We start from the raw sequence: 20,756 nt of genomic DNA on the forward strand, positions 1-20,756 counted from the left end.
AGGGAATCAAGACTTAAGAAAGAAGAAAGAAACAGATCTGAGATTCCATGGGAAGCTTTCAACTTGGGCTTTGCTTTTGCTTAAATTCAGAGCGTTAACAAGGAGAAGAAGGCAGATGAGGACGGCAGAGACAGAGACGTGGAGGCGAGAACAAAAGGACTTCATGCTGCTTCAGCCCTTCCAGCTGCACCGCCCCCACCCCAGGTATTCCCACTGCTCAGGGAGAGGTGGGGGGTCTGGCTTCCAGGGAGCCCGGAGGCCATTATGGGCACCAGGTGATTAAAGTGTTTGTAGACAGGAATGATAAGCTTCTCATTAATAATGCATTTGTTGCATAATTGTTTATTCGAATCAGCTTGAAATAGTAGGTGTCCCTCTCCTCTTGTGGCCATAAATCCAATGAAAATGCTTTTTAAATAGTCACAAATGGCAAGCAGGAACTTTTACTATAAAAAATGGCTGCACTGTAGTCTTAATTCGGCTTATTATATAAAAATATGCCCAAATCCAGTCATGCTGCGTGCATGCCTGGCTGCTCCTTCCTGCTAAAGGGCGTTCTTCCCCCCACTCTGCAGAGGCGGAGGATGGCACCTGGAGCCTGGGAAGGAGAGCAGACCCCGGTGCCAGCAGGCATAGTGGTGAGTAGAGTGGTACACTCAGTCATCCCCAGAGTTTGGGCCTCCCCTGCCCAGGCTCTCTGCAAAGCCGCACACAGTGGGCCATAGCACACCCTCTGGCCTTCAGGGATGCCATCAGGTGCTCCATTCCGCTCGGCTGTAGCCACTGAAGCCTCCTATCTGTTCTCTTGCCCCACGCAGCACCTGAGCAGCCCTGACCAGAGAAAGAAAGGTTTTCTAAGACCTAGTTCTCCCAGTGGGGAGAGTCTGAGATCCTGTGCTACCTCTCGCCTGACATTTTTGTGAGCCCAGGGAACCTGTGTCTCTTAGGGCTGGAGTCATACTTGATGTCACCATACCTTTTAGACCCTGTGTGTTGACCTATTGACCCTGGGCCCTTCCCTACCCTAAAAAGGCCAGTCCTATTGTCCAGGTCGCTCACACACCTGGCTCTCACTTGTTCCCAGAATCCCCTGCTTTCCACAACCATGACTGAGATCCTGGCATATTTTGCATCTATTTGAGCCAAAGCCCCTGGACCACATTGGGACTCATCCTCCTCTCCTATGGGCACTTACCAGCCCACATTGAATTCCACATGGGCATCAAAGAGCGCCACCACAGGGGCAGTGGCCACCCTCCAGCCGCTGACCCTGGAGCGGATGAGCCCTTCCTGCTTGCTGTGACGCACCACTTTGATGAAGCCCGGCTTCTGGCCATTCACCTTATCCACATACTCTGTCAGCTTCTCCTTCAGTTCCTCTGTGGGGGAGAAAATGTATCGTTAGCACAATGGGGACAGGGGACATTCAAAACATTCACCCTTTCAGGGCAAAATGACCCCCAGAGGGAGGCTGGGGGGTCCACTCCCCTCCCCAGGTCTTCCTTGGTGCCCCTCCCCCCCCCCCGCTGCCCTGCCCTGCCCCACCCCAGATGGCCAGCGCAGCTCAACTTGGAAGTGAAAAATAAGAGTCAAAAACAATATTTATTAAACCTGAGCCCAGCAACTTGCACAGGATCCCACGCCTCACACACGTCATCTGCTTAATCTTCACAAGAAGCCCATGGGAAACCGGGGCTCAGAAGGATTTATCAATTTGTTCAACATCATGCGGTTTGTAAGTGGCAGAGTCTGGTTTCGAGCCGGGTCTTATGACTGCAAAAGCCACATTCTTCTCATTAGCTCAGCGGCCTCCTTTATCCCCAGTGCCCTCCACCAGTTCTCTCCTAATCTCCAAGGAAAGTCCCATCTGTGAAGATTATAGCCCAGGACTCACTCCTCCTGGATCTCCATCTTTCCAGGAAGCATATGACCAGGACTTGTGCCCTGTGAGCGGTGGCCATTGGTTTGTTGCCTGCTGTTGCTGGGCCTGGCTAGGCACCTTATTCCCCTGCTTCTTCACAGCCATAAGTGGAGCCTGCAGCAACAGGACAGGGCCCCCTCTCCCTTCCGCTTGTGAGAACACAACCGCCACGCTCATTGAGCTTTCCACAGCAGCTCAGGCAACAAGCTATGGCAGTTCCCTTCCCCAAAATGATGACCTGAGTGGGCCCGATCTTCCACCTGTAACCATGGCTCCTCCTCAGAACTCGATTTCTACTCTTGTCCTGTATTCTCCAGCATCTGCCCCTCAACCACCTTCCTCCCATCTTCTTGGCCTGCCCATACCCAGGCCCTGGGACAGACCCTCCTGGGCTGGGCCTCGTCCTTATCAGGGGACAGTAGGAGGTCCATGCCCCTTGGTGCCCAGTCTGGGGCCTCATTAGATAAGCAGCCCGCTAAGTGCGATAAAAGGACATGAGGCATCTGGCACAGTGCCTGGCACATGGTAGGCATGTCCCATGGCAGCAGCATGGTGTAGTGGAAAGAGGGCAGTGGCTGGAGTCAACGACTGTGCGTTTTAAGTCTGCTTTCCATGTATTAATCCTGGGCTTGTTACTAAACCAGTTCTTAATGTCCATGAGGGTGTTTGGATGGGGTGAATTTATGCTGCATGTGGAAAGGACATGAATTTTGGGTGACTAGGACGTGGACTATTATGGATTGAATTGTAATCCACCCAAAAAGATATGTAGAAGTCTAACCCCCCAGTACCTCAGAATATGACCTGATTTGAAAATAGAGTCTGCAGATTTGACCAAATTAAGATAAATTCATTAGGCCTTAATCCAGTATGACTTATTGATACAAAGTGAGACATGTACAGAAGGAAGACAAGAGAAGAGACAAAAAGATGGTCACCTACCAGCCAAGGAACACCTGAGGTTATCGGAAGCTAGGAGAGAGGCCTGTGACAGGCCCTTCCCCTACCACCTTTAGAGTACTGACACCTTGATTTTGTACTCCAGAATGGGGTCAATAAGTTTCTGTTGTTCTAAGGCACCCAGTTTGTGGTACTTTGTACTCTGCAGTCCTAGGAGACTAATATGGTTGTTATGAGGATTAAATAAAATTAGTGTGTGAAAAATACGTTACATAGTAGATGATAAAAAAAAAAGTTAGCTCTTTTTCTTCTTTCCCTCCCTCCCTCCTCACAGTTTCCTTCACATTGGGAGTTGTCAGGGAGGCGAGAGCTGACCATCCCCAGAAATCTGAGGCTCCATCGCTGGCTGACAAAGCTCTCATCATATGCCTTTGCCCAGGACCACCTCTTCCTGCTCTGCCCTGCTCCTAAGTTAGAAGTTTCCTGCTCTGCCCTTCCCTAGACTGGAAGTCTGCAAGCAGCAAGGCCATGGGGACCAAGCAGGAGATATAAACGTGTACAAGGGCTTCATACCAGGGAAGACAATGAGGCACGGTGGCCACTGCCAGATTTGGCATGCCCTCCTGTGGACAGAGATTTCAAATCTTTTTACACATGATGTTGGACAAACAAATAGGCTGGCTGGATGGGTAAGATGTGGTCCCCAGGCTGCTTTTTGAGTCATCATCGAGGAGGCGAGGAAACTGGGCATCCAAGGAAGAAATACTGAAAGGGAGGCAGGAGACTCTGGTTTTGTACAGCTACTAACTTGCTCTGTGACTTTGGGTAAGTCCCTACAAATCCCAAGACCTCAGAGTTAGTTGGCAGGATTCTAAAGTCAGTTTTGAATCAATTACCCATCTCAGGCTTGAGTCCCCTCTGTCTACCCCGATGAGTGATCATCCAGCCCCTGCGGTGGCAGAGGCCTCTATACAGTCATTCCTCACTGGACCTCTCCAACTATGAGATGTTCTTTTTTTGCTTTTGCCTTCCAAATGCCAGGGTCCCTCAACCATCCACTCAGTAGTCCAAGCCTTATTTTGTGGCCATAGAGGGCAGATCAAGTCCTTCTTCCACATGACAAGCATTTAGAGTTGAAGACCATCCTTCAGCCCATGCTGAGGATTTCTCTAGGTCTAAATGTCTTTAGTTCCTCCTTACATTTCCTCATATCTCAGGAGGTCAAGCTCTTTTACCGTCTTGAACTCTGGAAATATGTTCGTTTTTCTCGAACACCTTTGAACTAGAAATTGGCCTAATACTTCTGGAGTAAAATAGGCTACACAGAATAAAAAGAATTAATCATTTTCCTTATTCCAGAATGTTTGCCCTAATTCACATAGTTTAGGTCACATTAACTTTGCTTACTTTTGACTCAATTGAGCTTACTGGAAACACACACCTACCTGCAGGTTCTTTTCACACAATGCTGCTAAGTCGGGCCTTGTTCATCCCATTTCTTCATGGGTACATGTGTGGGTAGGTGCATGCATGCATGTGTGTGTGTATGCATGCATGCACATGTGTGCTCTGAGCCCGAACACAGGAGCTTACATTTACTCCTCTTTAATTCAGCCTTTTTAAAGATTTGCACTGTATCTCCAAAGTCAAAATGTTTTTTTCTCAGATTCTGTTATTCAGTATATGTTATCTAGGCTTTCCAGTTTTCCAGGTTCTGCAAATGATGCATATATGAACTTTATTGTCATTCTTTTAAACAGTCTGACCCTCCTCAAGGTCCAGGGCTAGTGGGGGCTGTCAGGTGTTCTCATTCTGGCTTGGAGAAAATTCAGCTGACTTTTGGGCTGCCACCAACACGCTGTATAGCTCACTTTAGCTTACAGAAAAACGACCCTGTGATCTCGGATTACACAGCTGACTGGGGAGGCCTGGGGATGCCACTGTCTCACCAATGTCAGGAAGTTGGCCAAAAAGTGGCATAACTCAGCGCACTCCATGCTTACAAGGTCTTCAAGTGAGGTTGCCAGGAAGCCTCTTAAAACATTTATTGTTTCATCACTTTGAAGTCCACCCCTCACAAACATTTTTTTGAAAAAGTTAGAGAGCCCATTAAGCCTCATATTTGGTAGTTAAGTGGTGAGTATCCAGAACTGGGAGTGAGAATTGGGCTAGTACCAAATGACCATCCCTCCACACCCCCAGGGAGGCCATGTTCCCCTCCCCTCCCTCCTTACCCTTCTAGTGAGAATCACTGCCTATGGGGACCACTGTTACTGTGGTATTGATGGGACATGGTTGTGGACGACTGCCACCAAATAATTCCCTCATGACTTCCACCTCTCTGAATTTGCAGTGTGTGTTGCTACCTCACACACTGAATCTGGGCTGACCATATGACAACAGTGTACAGCAGGAGGGACACCCTGCATGTCCCAGGCCCAGGGCTCAGGAGGCCTTGCAGCTTCTGCTTCTCTTGCTGATCTTAGTAAGGAAGCCCGAGCCAGCCTTCTTGTGGATGAGAGGCCTAGAGTCTCCAGTCATTCAGGCTATCCCACTGAGGCCCCAGACAGTGAATGAGACCACTTCAGATCCTTTAGCCACCAGCTAATTACAAACGGGGGTGGGGGGTGAGGGAGAGGGTGGGGAGGAGGTGGCGAGGAGCCCAGTTGACACCTTGTAGAGCAGAGACAAGCTGCTTTTACTGCAGAATTGTGATCCCAGCATAACTGCAGAATAATGAACCAATGAATAGTTGCTGTTTTAAGCCTCTAACTTCTGGGGTGGTTTGTTATACACAGAGGCGAACAAAACAGGATCTATTGTTCTGGTATGATGCTAGGGTTAAAATAAGATTGTGAACTCCTGATGCACAGGAAATGAAGTCAGACACAGAAGAGCCAGCTTAGAAGGTGGCAGCAAGAGATGAAAAGCCTTTGTTTCTTGTAGGAGCTGCTTGCCCTTTTGTACCTCTGAGCTCTGTTAACAGTGAACTAGAATAAAGGTTTCTGGTGGATCAGCTAGAGAAAAATCACGTTCTTAGCCAACTGCATCCCAAATATTGGCTACTGATTAGAAGAGAGGCTTCCCTAGCCCTAACCAAACAACTGCTATTAAAAAATTTTAAAAGGCCTAAAATACCCTGGATAAACTGGCTCAGTCTTTGCAAAGTACATTTACCTAATAAGGGTTTCATGTTTTCCTTTAACCTTTGTCAATTGTTAGAGCAAGAAAGAACTATCTCAAAAGCACTTTTGCATTTGCTGGAAAACCATTGTCTAAGATATCAACTGTTATATATTATACATAATATATATGATAAATACCTCTCAGAACTTAACTGAAAAAACATAAAGAACTGTGCTTTCCTTTATACCTAAACATGAACACAAAACCCATCGTATTTAACTGTTTGTCAAAGCTTCCAGAAAGCTTGGAGACAAATATAATGACTAATCAGATGAGTCTATCAGCATTTTTGCTTCTCTACTTTCACTAAAGTTCTAGCCTAAAAACTGCCTTGTCTTTCACCCTTCTTTTGCCTACATAAGCTATCTTTAATTATTTTTCGAAATAACTATAAATAACTTTTAATAAAGTGTCTTGGTAGAGCATGACTGGAGTATAATTGTGAAAAGAAGGGGAAAGCCATATTTCATGTTTGTTTTAATGCGTTGGGGAAAGGGGACGTGGGGAGTCTGCTCTCTGTGACTTTGCCAAATTTAGACTCAATGGTGGAGCTGTAGATACTCAGCATTAACAGAGAAATACAATTTGCACCCTGCAAGGGGCCAGGTGTTATCCTGCTTTTGCTGCTCCTCCAGCCCTCTCCTGCTGTCCACAAATCCCTGCTCTGCTGGTATCTGGATGACCTCTGTAAATCAGCATGCTCAGGAGCCCTGCTGATGAAACACCATTCGACTCTTAGGAGGTCACAGGCCACTTTCCATCATCTCCATGTGGTGCTCTCCCCCCAGAGCTAGCTAAGTGCGGGCTGCTTGCCTACTCTTTTCCTCCTTCAGTCTTAGATGCCAAGTAAAAATGCGAGATTCACTGGCCTGGTCACACTGAGGCCTTTCTTCCTTCTCTACATATGTCCCTTTCTCATAGAAAGCAATTAACTCTACGAGATCACCCCAAAAGAAACAGCAGGCTGAGCAGAAGTCTGATACCAATGGCTCTTAATCTGATTAAAACACCTAATGAGATACTCTTTATCTTTTGTGTAAAGGAAAATAAAGAATCAGGAAATTGATGCCCGACGAGCTTTGCACTTCGGAAAGCCGCTGCACAAGTGCCCTTGCAAAATGGCCAGCCTGCCCTTGCCATGGGGAACCAGGTCCAGCGCCTGGTCATTCCCTGGAGACTCAGGCGATCTTTCCCACGCCTGCTCTAGGCTTGGGGGAAGTAGGAGTGAAGGGACAAGCCACCCATCATTCATTCATTCATTCATTCATTCATTCATTCAATAAACATCGAACATTCATTACATACCAGGTATTGATTGATCTAGCTGCTGTGGCAACAACTGTGAACAAGACAGTCCTTATGAAACTTCCATTCTATTGGATGTTTAAAAGGTGTGTGATGTACTCCACTGAGTCGGGGGAGGGGTGAGGAAAAGAGGAAGAGAGAGAGAAGAAGGGAGGAAGAAAGAGGGGGCAGTGGAGAGAGGGAGAGAAAGAGGGTAAGGGGAAAAGGAAAAGGGAAGGAGAGGGGAGGAGAGGGAGAAGGAGAGGTTTTTGAAAAAGAATCTCAGAAACGGATTCGGCGTTTCCAGACCCCGAGGCCTCTTAAATAACAGGCCTCCTGGGTCTGAGAAGCAGTACGTGGTGCGTAGCTGGGAGGGTGCTTCTTGGCAGAGATGCTGCTAAACATCCTGCAATGCTCAGGACAGCCCTGCACGATAAATAATTACCCCGTTCAAAACGTCAATAGGACTGAGTTGGAGAAACTGCATAGCTCTTACAGAAGTCCCCCTTATCTGCAGGGGACTGTTCCAAGACCTTCAGTGGACACCTGAAATAGTAAACAGTACCAAACCCTACATATACTACGTTTTTTTCCTATACATACATACCTATAATAAAATTTAACTGATAAATTAGGCATAGGAAGAGATTAACAACAATAATAAAATAGAGCAATTATAACACTACACTATAATAAAGTTTACATGAGTGTGGTCTCTCTCTTTTTAAAAAAACTGATCTGATAACCAAGATAGCTACGAAGTGACTAATGGTTGGGTAGCATTACAGAGTGTGGAGAAGCTGGACAAATGGATGATTCGCCTACTGCGTGGGACAGAGCAAGATGGCTCGAGGTTTCATCACACTACACTTCTCGGAACAGTGTGCAATTTGAAACATACGTTTATTTCTGGAATTTTTCATTTAATATTTTTGGACCATGACTAACTGCAAGTAACTGAAACCATGGAAAGCAAAACTCTGTGCATAAGGGGAGTCTACTGTAATTAGTGACGGAGGCCCTATTCTGGAAATCTGAGCATGAGTTTTCAAACTGGAGCCCTGGAGCTGTATCTGCTCAGAGCCATGTTTCTTGTCCGGCTTGGCGATAGCTGGCCAGAGCAGAGTAGAAGCTGCCCCTTTAGAAGGGGTCTGTAACAGATGCTGCTGGCTGGCCAGCTTCAGGGCTGTGCCATCTGAGCAGCTACAACGGGGCCAAGCTCGGAAGGGCCTGCACAGGGTTTAATGCTCCTGCCTATGATGCTCCCTAGGCACTAGACTCCCCACTCACACTGCTGGCTTCCCTCTCTTCTCTTTGCCTGAGGGTTTCTCTGACCACAGAAGCTCTCTGGAGTTACCTCTGCAGATGGTCCTCTATCAATTAGGGGTAGGAATTGGGGGGGGGGGAGACCCCACGATATGGGTTAACTTTTGTTATCCAATGCCCCCACCCCCCCAAAAAAAATTCATGTGTTGAAGTCTCAACCCCCAGTACCTCAGGATGTGGCCTTATCTGGAAATAGGGCTGTTGCAATAGTAATTAGCTAAGACGACGTCATATTGGAGTAGGGGAACCTCTAATCCAATAGGAAGATGGCCATATGAAGACAGACACATAGGGAGAATGTCACGTGATGACAAAGGCATAGACTGGAGTTGATGCATCTGCAAGCCAAGGAACACCTTGATCTTGGACTCCTGGCTTCCAGAACTGAGATAATTTCCATCGTTGAAGCCACCTAGTTGGTGGTCCTCTGTTACAGCAGCATCAAGAGACCAATATATCCCAGCTTCCTTTCCCCTCAGGTGGGGCAATGCTGAGGCAGGTTTTGCACAGCCTCCTGGTGGTTCCCAGGGGGAGTGGGCCCCAGGGGGCCATAGCAGTCTTTGGTGATGTTCACGGTGTCAGCTTTCTTCTCTGCCCTGTCTCACGTCCCCACATCTTTATCACTGCTTCCTGGGGGTGACTCCCAGACAAATGAGTTGGCCTCAACTCCTGTCTCAAGGTCCGCTTCTGGGAGAACCCAACGAAGATAGTCATACATTCTCCAAGTCACTGCGGTCCCCTCTAGTTGTTTCACTCTTGCCTGGTCCTCCAAAACATGTGAATTTTCACCCTTGACCTACATACATGTATGCACAATAGCTCATGCCCTTCTATCCCTACATCTCTGCCTTAACTGGCTAGTAATGTGTAATAAAGGAAATAATAAAAGTAATGTACTGGGGTTATTCTAAGCACTTTGCATATATTATCTCATTTAAGCCTTTTGACAACCCTATATATAGTTACCATTATTATCATTCTATTTTGAAGATGCAGAGATTAAGGTACAATGTGACCCAGGTAGGAAGTAGTAGAGTCAGGATTTAAACCCATTCGGGCTGCCCCCAGAGTCCATACTCTTTACCTCTACACTGCATATTACCTCCCTAGGATAAAAAGCTGGCCTGCATAAAAACCAGTTGGTTAAAAACACAGGTTCTGGGGCACTGCCCCATACAGAATCTAACTGGTAGATTTGGCGGGGGGAGCGGACAGAGACTCTGAACTTCAGAGAATCTCCCTGTAGGATTCTGATGGGCAGCCAAGCCTGGTGACAACTGAAATAAATGAAGATTGGCTCTGTAACTGGGTGGGAGGGAATCTCCTCTGGAATTACGTGAGGTTCCAGGCCTCAAAGTCTGTCTGAAAAAGGCTCTCCATCACCTGGCCAGATAGTGTTTGTCCTTCTTCCCCTAAGCTCCATGGGCTCTGTCTTGCAGTGCTCAGTTGCAGATCCTTCACCTTGCAGTCTCTTTTCATTTCTCCATATGGCCATCTTTGGAGCTGATGCCTTGGACTGTCTCCCTTTAGTTCCCCAGCTGCTCCCCAACACAGGGCACCCAGCTGCCCCCCAACACAGGGCACACTACCTTTTGTCCCCTCTGCCTATCTGTATAGTTTCAGGTCAGCCTTGCTCTCCTCTGGCTCAGTGCTGTCCCCACAGAGCCCAGCCTGTTGCCACCCCGCCCCCCCACCCCCCGACCCAGTTCCCTGGGAAGGGAGTGTGAACACCCCCCTGAGAATGATTACAAGTCTCCAATGGCACTAATTTAAAGATTAAAAACAGCACATTTCTGTTTATTCCTCTAAGACTGAACAGTAGCTGGTCTTCCTCAGATCAGATTAACTGGCTTTCCTCTAAAGCCATTTAGAGCCATCGAAACACAAATGATATGTCAACACACATTAAAAGAGAGATTATTTGTTAGGATGAAATGGTTGTCAAAACTGGCTGATCATCCACTCCAGTGAGGAGCTGATAAATAAATAAATATAGATGCCACCAGACCCCCATACCCCTGAAGAATGTGTGTGTAGGGAGGGGGCGGGGGGCGAGAGGGGGCCCGTCTGGACTCAGATGGACTTGGACAGCTGGGATCCCAGAAGAATAGACTAACCTGAGCCCTGAGCCTGGGGGGCAGCCTTGTTTTGCGCATTCCTCTCTCTTTAAGGTCAGACAGGCTTTCAAATACTGGGCAGTTTACAAATGCCTTCCACGAGGTTTATTCTTCTGTCCAATACACTTAACAGCTGCACTCCTGTCCTGCTCCTTTAATAGCAGCACTTCTTCAAAGTCACTTGATACTGAAGTAGATTTGGAATGGCCTTAAATTGTTCTCCTTACTCAGGATTTGAGGAAAGGCTCTACCTGGGAGCTCCACAGATGGCATGTGAATATGGCTACAGGGTCCAAGCAGAGTGTCACAATCTTCCTGGGAAGCTCCAAGCATTAATTTAGTCTTGGCAAGTTATAGAAAACCCCCCAAATTGCCACGTAATAGCCCCAGCCATCTGTTTCTGGGTCTACTCTTTTGTGTCATAGCCAGGCATTGGTGACCACCAAAACCCACAAGAAATATGCACTCCTCACTTAGTGGAGTCTCCAGAGCCAGGTTATCAACATCCACTAATGCCCTCTTACCTGTTATAAAATGACTTATTTTCCCAAAGATCCTGTATCCTGCAACAAATGGTCAGGACTAGTTTCTGAAGATGATTGTGGGAGATAATGCAAAGATAGTCCCCTGGCCAGTCAGCAATATGTTGGGTGTTAATCAATATCTCTCTCCTTCCCTCCCTCTCTTTCCCCCCCCATCCCCAACAACAATAAGATGGTGATTTATATTGCCAGTGTCTATGGGGTAAATACTCCCACCATAGCTGATTTCAAGCTACTAACCCGATGTCACTGACTCTGAGTTGCGGAGAGGTGTGTGGAGTTGGGAAGGGGTGTGCACGATCAGTGGGCGATAGTCAGCCCCAAAACACTGGTTCTAATGCCCAGGGTGGAAAGGCTGTGTTTCTGTGGACACTTCCCTCACTTACTATATATTGGGCTCTGTGCTCAGTGCTTTACGTCAACCCAGACCACTCTTCATTCATTCAGCAATTATGAATTAAGCACATGCAAAGTACTGTACATTATTCTAAATTCTCATCTTATTGAAATCTTACTACCACCCTGGAAACAATGCCATTTATAGATAATGCTTATTTATTTAGAGTTTATCACATACGAGGCACTATTCTAAATTCACTTTATATATTGCTCTTTCAATCCTCTCAACTTCCATAATTATTACTGCAGGTAGGTAGTATTATTATCCCTATGCCATAGACTAAGATAACGGAGCACAGAGAGATGGAGGGATTTGCTCAGTATCACAGAGCCAGAAGGGGTAGGGCTAAGATGCAAACCAGGCGCCCTGAATCGAGTCCATGTTCTCAATCCCACATGTTATTATTTTCAATGACAAAGGAGAAAACTCAGGGTTCAGACTTTAAATGACATACCCCAAGTGACATAGACAGTAAGAAATGAGTAGGGATTCTAACTTAGATCCGCTTGACTCTAAAGACTTTGCTCTTTGTCTCTCTGACCCACGGCCTGCCAAAGGAGCCACGTGTCTCAGGCCCCAAGAGGATTCTATAATCACTGATTCATTTCAGGAAGAAAATGTCCTCTTTTTACAACTATGTATGCTTAGAACCCAAGGGAAGGGATTAGACCGTCAAACTCAGCTTCTTTTTGACTAGAAGGCTGATATGGAGTATTCACACACAAAATCCAGTTTCTCTGGGACACAAATCCCTGAGCAAGCAAAACCAAGAAATGGGGGAAGAGGGCCTAAATTGGGTGAGGGTTTCCTAGAGTGCTTGTTACCTTTGTTATTAACCATACAATCATGCCGAGAAAGCCAATATGGGGCCCAGGATAAAAGGCTGCCGGATTCAATCTGGGAGTTCACCATGGGCCTGCCTGGGTATGGGTCTCTCCAACCGAGTTCTTCAGCTTCCGGTAGTGGATTTTGAATGCTCACATCTTCTTCACTCCTGACATGCCCGGACTTGCCCAAGGTCACAGAGCTGGAAATCGGCACAGCCAGAAAGAGACTCCAGCTCTCCTTCCCCCTGAGCCAGAGCTCCAGGCTCTCTGCTCCACCGAGTAAGTAATTCAGAAAAGGAAAATGAGAATAATGGACTAATAGAAATCAGTTGTCTTCATGGACTAAACGAGCTCAGAAAGGGGCCAGCCTGCCTTTGTGCTCCGTGGGGCTGTGTGAGGAGGAAACTCTTATAAAGTGAAGGTGGGACTGCAGCCCAAGCGCTGTGAAATTACTTACAGGGCATAAAATAACTCCCGCTACGCTGGTGGCCAGGAACCTCAGGCCTTATTAAAAATGCTATGGTGGGTGATTAATGTCAGCTGCGTCCAGGCAGAGGGGACGTTGCACCAGCCCCAACCCCTCCAGCTCAGGAATACTAGACAGGTAAACTCCCTGTGAGCTTCTAGGGAGGGTGTGACCAAGAACTCAAAGCCTGGGGAAATGCAGGCATCAGCATTTAACGGCAGGTTAATTCCAAGCTAAAAACAAATCCACTCAGTGTCCCATCAGGTGAAGGGGACTCCAAGAGTCCCAGGCCCAGATCCTCCTACCCCTATAGGCTGGCACTCGAGAAAGACAGTTCCCTTTGGTAGTTAAGCCAGGAAGCAGCTGAAATTTTGATGCCAATTTATTTTGTGCAAGACCTGGAGAGTTTAGAGTGCTGCCTAGCTCAGAAACTTGATGATTTGAAATCTCCTGACTGAGAGCCCAAGAATTTATCATTCTGAGTCCAAAATGTCAAGATTCTGAGATCTCAGACACTAACTCCCATGATCCTGAGATCCTAGGATTCTAAGCTTACCTATAAATATCAGAGTAAGAGCATCCTTCATGTCCCACCCCACCCCCAGCCCCGACCATTACAGTCAAAGGTCCTGGTCCTCGCTTACTTCTCAGCCTCCTCTTCTATATCGTGCTCAAGTCACATTCCCAAACACACCAAGCTCGGTGGTACCACAGTGCTTTTGCACTAACTGCTTCTTTGTCTGAAACATCCTTCTTTTCCTCATCTAACCCAACTCAGGTTCTTTGGGAAGGTTTCCTTTATCTGCAGGTCTCCAACTGGAAGAAAGGCTAGCGGATTTTCCTCTCCTGGGAACACAGACACAGGATGCTAGACGACCAGTGGGGACTAATATCAGTCTTGTGGTCCAAGTCCTGCCAGCATAGCCCTGAGTGTCCTCCTGGGAAGACCTAAGGCTCCCACAGACTATAAGTCAGCTCTGTACTTCTGCAAGTCACTGCTGCTCAGGCTGTGTGGCCAGCAGCAGCCTCAGCCTGGCTGATTCACCACGCCTCAGGAGACCAAGGGCCTCGCACACATATTTACAGATCAGATTGCTGTCGGTGCCTGTCAGACTGGGAGGTCTGAGGCTCTTTTCCTCAGCTCACACAACACCTTCAAGCAATCTATTCTCAAAGGGAAGGATCCCGTGGGTGACCAGCAGAACCCAAGTGCTCTGCTCTTAGCCTTCAAGTTTTTCTTCCTTTATTGAAAGGTCTCAGAAAGAGAAGGGCTCAGGGAAGAGAAAGACCTCAGTGTAATTCCTAGGGTGGCCAATTATCAGCTTTGTGACTTTGGGCACAAAACTCAACCTCTCTGAGCCTCAGCTGCCTCATTTTTGAGATGGGAATAATGTTATTTACTTCTTAGGGTTGCTATAGAGTTCTGTGAGATAACGCCTGGTACAATGCTTAATAAGTGGTACTATTATTTGTTCGTTAGTCTGAAGCCTTTTGTTCCCTTCTTCCCTTTCACAGAAAGGTGCTTAGGCTGGGAGCAGGGACTCCTACATTATTTGGAAAAGCCAGGCCTGCAGCAAATTGCTCTGGGACTTTCCCGGGCACAGGACACCATCACTCCTCCTCAAGGCCCACTAAGCATTTGGCTATTCCATATTTAATCCTCGACCCCCTTCCCATCCCAACCTGTCATCCATTTACTTAACGACCCCTCATAGGGCAATTTCTATGCACAATGCACTGCTAAGAGCTTTGTTTTCATGAAGTCATTTAATCCTCATAAGGACTCTATTAGCTAAGTACTACTAGTAACCCATTTCACAGACGATGAAACTGAGGCACAAAGAGTTTAAGCGACTTGTCCAAGTTCAAATACTTACCAAGTGGTAGAGCTGACATTCTAAATTTGGCAATTTGGCCACAGAGTCTGTCCTCTTAACACATTTTCTACCTTTGGGACTAAGAGTGGGAGGGTACATTTAATGATCATTTGCACAGGCTCTGTGCTAGGCACTTCAGGATGCCTCATCAGTCTCACGTTGTAATTTAAAGCAGATTAAAATAAAAGAAGCCTGCTCTATCTCTGTTCTCTACTTCCATGAGGCAGGGGCCTTTTATGCTCTTGGGCCCATTTTCCAAATGAGCAAAAGGAGGCTAGGAAGAAGGTCCTAGAGTATTCGTATGTCAATTCTCAGAAGTCACTGTTGAGGGCTTCTCCTGAGGCGTGTTAATTCCCAGCACATGAGGCCTGTTTTGTGCATGGCAGAGGAAACCTTCCATGGCTCTGGAGGAAGCCCCCAGGTAAAGAGATGCAGATGAGGGCAATGCGAAGTCAGCTGTGCACACCTAAGTGGCAGAGATGTGGCACAGCACTGACTGCTCTGCTAAAAGGTCCTGGGCTCAGGGCACCCTCCATGCCCTCTTGGCCTGGAGATACCTAGCCTTGACCATGAGACTGAGCAGAAATGGGGTTGAGTGCAGAGCAGCTAGCACTGCCCTGCAAGGCATCCCGGATGTGCATTCCTCTTCCTTTACAGTTACCAAAGGCAAAGCCTGGGGCCCTAGAGAGGCTATCAGAATGCCTGACACAAAGCAGGTACAGGCATATCACCGGCTGGCCCGGACACTCAGGACGAGGAGGTGAATAACCTCGCTGAGGAGCTGCCCTCTAAAATCTGCAACCTTTGCAGCTAGCAGACTACCGGCATATTGTTTTTTGCCAGGACATTTTGAATTATTGATTTGTTTCAGACCCCTTTATTTCAGCAACATGTACCATGATATTCCTCTAGTGAGACTTCAGAAAACCAAATAAATAATTTTTCCCTGAGAGACATGCCCCAGATATAGAAAACTTTACTCTTCCTCATTTCATGGCCCCATCGAGTTCCTTTCATTCATGTGTTCTGAGCACTCGGCAGTTGGCAGGCCCAGCGCTCGGCGCTAGGATGCGGAGTAAGCCAGAGTTCCACCCTCAAGAAGCTCAGAGTGTGGTGGGAAGAAATAATTAAACGGATAATTTTAGCACATTGAAATATGTGCTAAAAGTGGTTGTCGCAGGTGCTGTGACAATCTATTGCAAGGTGGGACAAGCTTTACAGGATAACATTTGAGATTGTCTCAAACGGACGGACATGAGGGCTTTGCTAGGAAGATAAAGGGGACGGAACAAAGGTGTCCCAGCTGGAAAAACATAGGATGCATCAAGTCTGAATGGCATGAAGGCGCACGGCGTGTTTAGGAAGCGGTAAGTCGCAGGCACGCCGAGTGTGGCTTACGGCCAAGTGTGGGGAGTGTGGATTACGTGAAGGGAGAGACACTGGACACGTGAGTGGCGGGCAGCTGCGAAGGGCCTTGCGGGCTGTGCCAAAAAATATCAGCAAGTCTTAAGAAAGTTTTATTTGGAGTCAGTCCCCACACCTAAATGTCTCTGAAAGATGAGCTAAAATGCCAGGGAAGACTTTTCATCAATTTGTTAAATTCGTACTATAGCAGCAAAAGGAACTGCCTGATTCCAGAAAGTCAAGCAAGTGAGGCTTTTGTTTTTGTTCCCCGCCCCCCACCCCCCCCAAAATAATATTAAGTTATGAGTTCCTCACTCAACTCCAAGCCCCAATCAGACCTATTCAGGGTCTTTAACAAGGACCATTGCTTGAGCCAGAATGCTGGACATAAACTGGAATGAAGCAAAGAGGCTATGCCTGGCCTCGGCCAGAACCACTGAAGTCCTTCCTAATCACATCCTGAATTTGCCTGGCATCTGATGGGTCCCTAACTCCCCCAGAACATCTAAGGTTAAAGGGGCCAGACCTGATGCTCTCACCATGGAAACAACTCACAGGTCACCCGAGTTCGAGGCCAGCCTGGCCCTAGAGCAGGCTCTGACTGGGTACCCAGTCCTCTGAAGAGAACCAAGCACACAGAATCAGCCCGAAAGCATCAGCTTACACAGGTCTCCAGCTTCGGGATCTTTTTTTTTTTTTTCCTATCTTTCTCAAATCCTTCATTCACTCATTCAGCAAAAATGTGGAGGACACAGGGCCAGATCTCACCCTCAGATAAGATCTAGTCCCTGCCAACCAGGCCTGGCAAGGTCCTACAGTCAGAATTTTGAGCATGCATGGGGCCTCTGTGTCTCTGTGACTGGTTTATGATGCTGCTAGCCAAGAGAGCTACAGACGAAAGCCTAATCATAGTGATTATGTCTGGCCAGCAGAAGAGATGGCTCTGTGGAAGCAGAAAGAAGGAAAGGAGAAGGGAACTTAGCCTATTTGAGCATTTACTGTGTGTTGGGTGATTCATCTACATTATCTCATTTAATCTTCAAAATGATGCCATAAGATGGACAACCTGGGGCCCAGATACTAGAAGGAAGGGGAGGAGGCAACTTCAGGAAGCTCAGAGAGCTTTGGATCTTTCCACCAAAAACAAGAGCTGGCTGGATGTGTGGCAAGTGTAAGTGGTCACCACATATGAGAAAAGGAAGGAACCTGAAAAACCATCTTCTGACAGGGCAGAGGGAATGATACACAGAAAAGGAGAAATTAGGAGAAGCCGATGTGAGGAGAGGGAACCAAACTCTGAGTGGAGAAACAAGACAAGCAGGGGGTTGAGAAGGCTCTGGAACATGGGAAATATGAGGTAAAAGCTAGATCTTCTGTAGGCAGAGCATGCTGACCCTACCCCAATGAGAATGGCAACCACCTAAAGAGAGAGTTCCCAGCACTAGCGAGTAAGTACAAGGACAGCATTGCCATTTATGGCTGCGGGGGCAGCGTCAGGTGGGGGAGGCGCCACCTTCCTGGGCATGGCTGAGCCTTACCAGCCACAGCTACTTCCTTCTTGTTAACCCACCTGGGGCTGGACAACCTCACATAGAAGGAGAGGCACATCTTTAAAGTCTGGGCAGGACACTAAGGAACTTGGCTAGCTAAGCGGTACTGCTATTGCTTTTTTGCCATTGACTTTGAGAGATCATCAGCTGGGTCTGCCAGGGGTGTGTGTTCACAGCGAGTGCTTTCTTGGTTCTGGCCTGGAATCCACAAACACTGGATTAAGAAAGGAAACTGTCTGTGAGGAGAGGAAGAGGGAGTTTGCTTAGAGATTAAGTGATACCAGAGGGGAAATGTGTGAACGGGTTACTATGGAGAACAGCAGGGCTGGTGGAGAAAGCACTGTGGTCCCGTGTGGGAAGGGCCCATGAGTCAGTTGAGGAAACTATTGAGGTGGGATTTGAAAACAAACCTTCTCTCTACATAAGTCAACTTAGCAATATGGACAGTATGGGTAATGACCAAAGAGAACTCAAGGCTGGACGCCAGGTGAGGCAATGATCCCACAGATATTGCAAAGATTTGCTTGAGACAAGTCTGGGGGACATTGTTGGTGGGGTGGGAAGGATGACCTCCTGCCTAGCACCACCTAACTCAAGGGTGGAAGTGTTTGGTGAGGCCAAAAGGGGAGAAAAACAGAAGCAAGAGCTCTGGACCTCTAATCTGCCATTGGCGCTATGACCGGATGGATCAAGAAGGAGGCTGTTTTGGGCTCAGCTTGTAGGACTGATGGTGAGGCAAAGAGGAAGGGGCAAAGGGAAAGCTTCTATTCCATTCAAAGCAGGATGTTTGACAACTTGCTGAGCTAACAATTCCCTCCCCCACCCTTCAAGGCTAGAAGGAATGATGCCAAGGTTATTCACCCTTTGTGCATCTTAAAGGTCTCCGGAGAGTCTGATGAAGCCTATGGATCTTTTCCCCTAAAAAAGTGTACACGCAGTTGTGCGTGCGTGCACACATATATGCACGCGTGCATGCACACACACACGAGTGCAGACATGCAAACACACAGACACCCTTTGGGCTATTTCAGGAGGGCATAGGAATTCTCCAGCGGCCGTCCATGGTTCTTCTAGGCCTGTATGGGCCCTGATTAAAACCCTTTCTCTCCTCAGCCCCGGACCTTTGCAATGTATTTCCCACCTCACAGATCTCCTAGTCTTTTCAGGGCTAACTCCCTGGGTTCAGTTTCTGCTCGAACATCACAACCTCAAGAAAGGCTTTCCCTGACCATCTCATCAACCCATTTCTCAAACCCACTCCCCTCCATCCCTACATGTTCTGTCACCTACCCTGTCTTATTTTTCTGAAAGTATTTTAAACTACCTGAAAATCGTATTACTCCTCATTTGGTTATTTTGATGTTGTTGTCTGTGTCTGCAACTGAAATGCGGGATCTATCTAGGCATGGGCTTTTTCTCTTTATTGATTTCTAGTGATGAAATAGTGTTTGATACATGGTAGAGGAGCAATAAATATATATGTGTATATATATGTACAAATATATATGTGTACGTGTGCGTGTGTGCGCGCGTGCACACGCGTGTGTGTGTGTGTGTGTGTGTTAAAAACCCCTTTCGCTTTGCTGGGCTTATCAATTCCTAGCAACCATGAAGAGCTGGCGCAGTGGGATGCTGGGAAACCTTGGGGAAACGTGTGAATCTTCTCACAGTGCCTGTTAGAAGGCACAAGACAGTTATATCCAAAGCCTAGGTTTTAGGACACATGTCAGGGTAGATGGGAAAGAAAGTTAAGATTTCATGGACTGCAGGCTTTGGAAGAAGGTCTTCGGGACCAAAGTTCTGCTTGTATAACCAGTGATGATCCAAATCAGGAAGGCCACAGGAAGAAACACAGAAAAAGACTCTGGGGAACTCTTGAGAGGGCTCAGATTTTTAAAAGGTCATGTAGGGAAAATAGAAAAGAGATTCAAAATCACAGTCGATTGGGATCTATGAGAGCTGAATTAAGAAGGTGAGCAGAGAGGGGCCTGTGATCGGGCGAGCGGTGCACTGTGTGAGATTCCAGGGGAAAGCGCAGCTCCTCAGCTTTCCGTCTGCAGTCACTGCCTCCATGCCCATGAGAACAATGCTCGATTTGAAGGGAAGAGGAAGGAAATTAACATTTATTAAATAACTGCTATGTTCCCACACTAAAGAGCTCCACACATTATAGGCATTATTTAATCTTCAAAACCACCCTGAGAGGAGCTATTGGTATTTGCATTTTATAGACGAGAAAACTGAGGTGTTAACCAACATGTCCAAGACTGAATACTTAATAAGCAGCATAAGGCTGGATGCAAATCTGTTTATGTCCGTCCGTCCATCCCTCCCTCCCTCCCGTCCTTCCTTCCTTCCTTCCTTCCTTCCTTCCTTCCTTCCTTCCTTCCTTCCTTCCTTCCTTCCTTCCTTCCTTCGTATATGTCTTTCTTCAAAGCAAGTTCCTTCCAAGCCCACTGCCATCTCTCTCGAAATCTTGGACATCATGAGGTGGAGTCCTGACCTGGGCATTACCACCTATGCTCGCTCTGCCCGAGCACACTGGGCAGATGGTTGAAGTGGAGGAAGGAATAAACAATCCCCACAGGAAACACCGACTGTGGTCCGGTAAGCACTTTCTAAGCACTTTCCACAACTGATTCATTTATTCCTCACCACAAGCTTAGAGGAAAGCTTATTTCAAACTATTCTTCTTATTTGAAAGATGAAAAAACTGAAGTTCAGAGGCATCGAAGTGTTGCCAGCTTATCGATGGCAGAATCGGGATTTGAACCCAGAGAGTCGGGCTTCATTCCTAGGTATTTATCTACTCTGATCAAAATGAACATAAAGAAAATACCTGACTGTTCCCAGGACATTCCAGTCCGCTGGCCGAAAAGAGCACAACTCAGGGCACTGAGATTTGCTGGAGATAATATCACAGCACCAATATGGAGAAAAAAGGGAATTTTTCTCC

At 47.1% G+C, this 20,756-nt stretch overlaps 1 protein-coding gene across 3 annotated transcripts in view; it reads right to left on the reverse strand.

Annotated features, from left to right (window-relative positions):
* The window catches only part of GALNT18 (polypeptide N-acetylgalactosaminyltransferase 18), a 308,997-nt gene that overhangs the window by 87,410 nt on the left and 200,831 nt on the right, over positions 1–20,756 (reverse strand). For all 3 annotated transcript variants that reach the window (XM_016135450.2, XM_016135449.2, XM_016135451.2), the window contains exon 4: positions 1,196–1,379. In XM_016135450.2, the coding sequence (XP_015990936.1) occupies positions 1,196–1,379 (184 nt within the window). The remainder of the gene's footprint in view (positions 1–1,195; positions 1,380–20,756) is intronic.

Source organism: Rousettus aegyptiacus, unplaced genomic scaffold, assembly GCF_014176215.1.
Source record: "Rousettus aegyptiacus isolate mRouAeg1 unplaced genomic scaffold, mRouAeg1.p scaffold_m13_p_5, whole genome shotgun sequence".
Classification (NCBI taxonomy): domain Eukaryota; kingdom Metazoa; phylum Chordata; class Mammalia; order Chiroptera; family Pteropodidae; genus Rousettus; species Rousettus aegyptiacus.